General features: G+C 36.2%; 1 protein-coding gene across 1 annotated transcript; it reads left to right on the top strand.

Annotated features, from left to right (window-relative positions):
• Positions 1–437: 437 nt before the first annotated feature.
• On the top strand, positions 438–2,159 carry LOC147873603 (uncharacterized). The gene is made up of 2 exons (XM_087350706.1): positions 438–781; positions 860–2,159. The coding sequence occupies exons 1-2, from the start codon at positions 632–634 to the stop codon at positions 1,214–1,216; spliced, it is 507 nt and encodes a 168-aa protein (XP_087206832.1). The 5' UTR covers positions 438–631; the 3' UTR covers positions 1,217–2,159.
• Positions 2,160–5,149: the final 2,990 nt, after the last annotated feature.

Here is a 5,149-nt window from a genome sequence, read left to right on the forward strand (position 1 = left end):
TTCTAAAAATTACGATGAGAATTAAGTTTGTCTTCTTACCGAATTGACTAGAATTTGCTCACTTCCATATTTAGACAAAATAATGCAAATGAAAACCTAAAATTTTTAATATTTAACGAAAAATTTGGCAAACGAGTAGAGAGGGGATTGATTCTATGGGATCAGGGATTTGAAAGGTGTTTAAATAAGTAAACGGAAAACAAAATTAGAATGATAGAATAAAAATGTTATTTAATTATTTTGTATTTTTCCTCAGGTATATTTGGACCAATTAATGAGAAACAAATCGTCGCTCATATTCAGACACTCTCAGCAGCAGGCTTGCTAGAAAAATGGGAATATCTAATAACTTCAATGATGAATTGAATAAAATTTTTGGATATTATCCATCGTCTAGTAAATATAAAACGTAAAACGACGTTTCGGAGATAGAATCCCATCTCCGAAACGTCGTTTTACGTTTTATATTTACTAGACGATGGATAATATCCAAGGAAATTTTTATTCAATTGACTCTTCACCATCGTCAAGAAGTTTTAGATTTGATATTCAATGATGAAACTGAAACTGGTTGAATCCAGAGCTGAGTGTACGCCAGTCAGAAGGCCTTTCTTTAGCTAGAGCTCAGGGAATGCATCGAAAAGTTGTTGAAACATTTTTTACTGTGATGGAGAAAGTAGTAACTGAAAATAAACTTTTTGACAAACCTGGAAATATTTTCAACGTGGATGAAACTGGCATTCAAGCAAATAACAAACCAGAAAAGGATCTAAAAGTGTCCATATTTTAACATCTGGAGGAAGGGGGTAAAATGCCCCCAGGGTCAGATGTGTACATGAATCCAAAGTCGTCGTAAATTTGTACCGACTTATTCATCAGATGGTTCACAGAGAATTTTCTCAAACACAAGCCTTCAGGGAAGGTCCTTCTAATCTTAGATGACCACACATCTCAGTCCAGCTCTCCCATCCTACGTCAGACTGCTGTTCAAAATGACGTCATTGTAATTTACCTACCAAGCTACTGTACTGATGCCTTACAGCCATTGGACAAATACTTTTTTGGGCCCTTGAAAAGTTATTTAAAAACAATCAGAAAAGAAAATCACTCGATATCAAATGGGGCGCCTCGTGGGCGTTGGCGTAAGGTGTTTGCCCTTTTAACTCAAGAGTACCTGAACATCTCTTCTCCATTCGTGACACCAGAGAAACTATAACTTGTATCGATACAGCATCTCGAAATGTATCTCCGATGTCTGCACCCTCAACTTCGGGAACCACCTCTCAAAATGTCTTATCTACCCCTGCAGAACCGTCAACAAGTAATTTGAATACTGTATTGTCTTCTGATACTTCGCCTGAAGAAATTACTCTCTCCAAACTTTTGAGGAAGAGGCAACTGGCTTCTGTCCTCACTGAAGCAGCCAACATAGAGGAAAGGCGAAACAAGCAAAGAGCAGAGGAAAAAGGGCAAAGGTGAACAGTCCGAGAACTTCAGGTCTACAAGGTTGGAAAACTTTAAAAAAAGAAAGTTTTAATTAATTAATCTTGTCCGTCTAATCACAATTTAAAATTTAAAATTAAGATAATTAAAATACCATGTGATGCATTACATTTAGAACATCTCTTTGAGATGTTCTAAATGCAAATCGAATGTTTCGATAAGGAGCATCACATGGTATTTTAATTATCTTAATTTTAAATTTTAAATTGTGATTAGACGGACAAGATTAATTAATTAAATATATATTTTCACAATATGACGCAAATCTATCATCTTTAAAAAAAAAGTTTTAATCAAGATATCCTCTGAAAATTGTGACACCAAGTGCTGTGAGTGCTGGAAAAAACTGCTTTCGAACAACGAAGGAAGATGACTGGATCGAGTGTGTGAGTTGCAGAAACTGGCTTCATGAGTTCTGCTCTCCGTACAAAGACAAATTCGTCGATTGCGGCAGAAAGATTTTTCTAGAGGAAAATACCAAGACTCAGAAGTGAATCTATCAAATTTCATTGACTCTAAATTCACTGGTTTACATTTAGACTCCAAGCAACTTCTGGAACTTTTTTTTAAATTGTTATTGGTATTCGCATATTATTTTCCGTTTTAATGTTCACATTAATTCATTACTTTGAATAAAGTTGATAAGTTTTCATTTACATATGTTCCTTTTTGAGTTCACAGGATATTTTCTCTGAGAATTTATTTGCTGTAGATATTTTGTGTACGGCTTAGTATAATAGACATCTTAAATATAATATTTTTGAATTTTCAGCCGTTTCGACCATTTTCAGATTGAGTTAAAACAAATGTTGCAAAAAGTTAGGCATCTCTCCCGGATTTACCTTAGCAATACCAAATGGCAGGACTGTAATCAAGACGGAAACGGAGAAGATCTTGAAATACAAGGACCTTCTCATTGAAATACAGCGAATGTGGAAAATGAAAGTAAAAGTAATCCCAATAATTTAGGAGCAACTGAAACTCTCTCAAAGTCACTTAGAAAATATTTGGCCAACATCCCGGGCGAACACGACGTCAGGGAACTTCAGAAAACTGCCATTTTAGGATTTTCATACGTAATTCGAAAGACGCTGTCGTAAAATATGTACGAAATGCGATCGGAAAGTTTCAAGACTGCGCCTATAAAAACCCGTACACTTATCTCAGGTATTAAATTCATCCATCACCCTCGAAGTAGTTCCCCTGGGAGTGAACACAACGATCCCAGCGCCGCTGCCAAGCCTGGAAGCATCCCTGGAAATCTTTCTTTGTCAGCCTGTCAAGCACCATCTGCGATTCTGCCTGAATCTCTTCTATCGTCTCAAATCTCCTTCCCTTTAGCTGAATTTTAATCTTTGGGAAGAGGAAGAAGTCACACGGAGCTTAGAAAGGAAGTTGGGGTCGTTTCTTGCAAGATCTTTGAGCTCCTGACAAACGAGAAGTCAAGTCGATTCTGCTTCTGGTCCTCAGACAGGATGCGTCGCATGTGGAGTTCTTCCTTTAGAATCAGCTGACAGGTCCCATAGCCTATCCCAACAATGTCGCACAAGTCGTTGATGGTACGACGTCGATCTTCGTGAATGGCCTGCCGAATCTTCGTAACATTTTCGGGCGTTGTGCTCGAAGATGGTCGTCCAGAACGCTCGTCATCATCGACAGAGGTTCGGCCATTTTTAAAACGTGAATGCCACACAAAAGTTTGTGCACGACCCATTGCGGACTCCCCAAATGTTTGCTTTAGCATTTCATAGGTTTCCGTGGCCATTTTGGCGAGTCTTTGGCAAGAGATTCAGGCAGAATCGCAGATGGTGCTTGACAGGCTGACAAAGAAAGATTTCCAGGGATGCTTCCAGGCTTGGCAGCGGCGCTGGGATCGTTGTGTTCACTCCCAGGGGAACTACTTCGAGGGTGATGGATGAATTTAATACCTGAGGTAAGTGTACGGGTTTTTATACGCGCAGTCTTGAAACTTTCCGATCGCACCTCGTAGTCAACTCTAAAAATAAAACTATATAATACATGTAACACGTATTAAAAAATGTATTTCGGAAATATCTGCTGTGCTATGTACCTTAGGGACAAGGTTTGTCTCGGGTACACAGAAGTAAATACCCTATAAAGTGGTGAATAGATTGATTAATAATTGGTGGCTGTGGATAACAGTAAAGTACCATAATTTGTAGACCAATATTTCTTAGAAATGCATCAATTTTGGCATACCCTGATACTATGTAGATATAAAGCACTCTCTACCTAGCAACATGTGAATTACAAGGACTGATTTCCATTTATTTATTTTTCTGTGTTACTGAAAATATTACATAACCTTTTCCAAAGATATTATAATTTTCTACGCCAAAGAAAAGCACGCTACGTGTGACGTCAGTGCCCGACTGAAACAAAGAACGACCTTGAGGAGACTTTATGTCTTCTAACATCAGCAAATGAAGACAATTAGAAAATTTGTTTACGTTAATGAGAGCAGGAATTATCTCCTGCTTGGATCACCTATGATAGATCTTGATAAGTTCCTGACGATTTGTACTTTACAACGTTTCAACAACGATTTAAGTCTCGAAGGAATTAGCCTGTCCAACATCATTAACCCTTCACATATTCGATAATAATTCTTCCACACACTTAAAATGGTTTGGAAATCTGCAAGGATATCGAAATTCTCAATTTACTTTTTTCTGAGATGATAATGTTGCGTCATATTGTGATGAATTATAATTGTTTAATTTTAACCGTCTAATCACAATAAAATATTTTATTAAATATTAAAATATTATTACTACAATTAACATTTAATATTTAAAATATACTAAAATATATAATAAAATGATGCTCTTTCTATCGAAATGTTCGATTTACAATTAGAGCATCATCTTTTCCACGACATGTTTCGGTTTTCAATGAACCATCTTCAGGTGTTTAATTGATATAAACTTAAATGTAATGTTCTAAATGCAATCCTTCGTCAGAAAGTTATCCACTTCTAGATCAATTGTATTTTATTATCACATTCAATGTTGTTTCGTAAATGTATGACATACGAAGGATTGCATTTAGAACATTACATTTAAGTTTATATCAATTAAACACCTGAAGATGGTTCATTGAAAACCGAAACATGTCGTGGAAAAGATGATGCTCTAATTGTAAATCGAACATTTCAATAGAAAGAGCATCATTTTAACATATTTTAAATATTTTAAATATTAAATGTTAATTGTAGTAATAATATTTTAATATTTAATAAAATATTTTATTGTGATTAGACGGTTAAAATTAAATAATTATAAACAATTACTTTTTTCTATCATCGAGTCAAATATTCTCAAATACCCTCGATCTCCGTGAGGCCAAGTTTCGCGCCCATTAATTAAATCAGACGATAAAATAAGAGACTTATGTAACTTTTATATTTCCCGCCCTTGGGATTTTTGAACTGGAATATATACCAACATTTGACGGGGTCCAGGCCCCAAAGTCGAAGTTATACAAAGTTTTACGTTCGTACATTTTCAGTTCATGACTCCAAAGGCAGACTGTCTTCTGGCCGGGTTACGCGTTTTTGTTTCTACATGGAATGTTGCACTCATAACATCTGAAGGACTCTGAAGACAGTTGAAGGCGGATGCGC

This window comes from Zootermopsis nevadensis, unplaced genomic scaffold, assembly GCF_977971745.1.
Source record: "Zootermopsis nevadensis isolate Lab colony 2312 unplaced genomic scaffold, Znev_1.0 Znev_ptg000017l, whole genome shotgun sequence".
NCBI lineage: Eukaryota > Metazoa > Arthropoda > Insecta > Blattodea > Termopsidae > Zootermopsis > Zootermopsis nevadensis.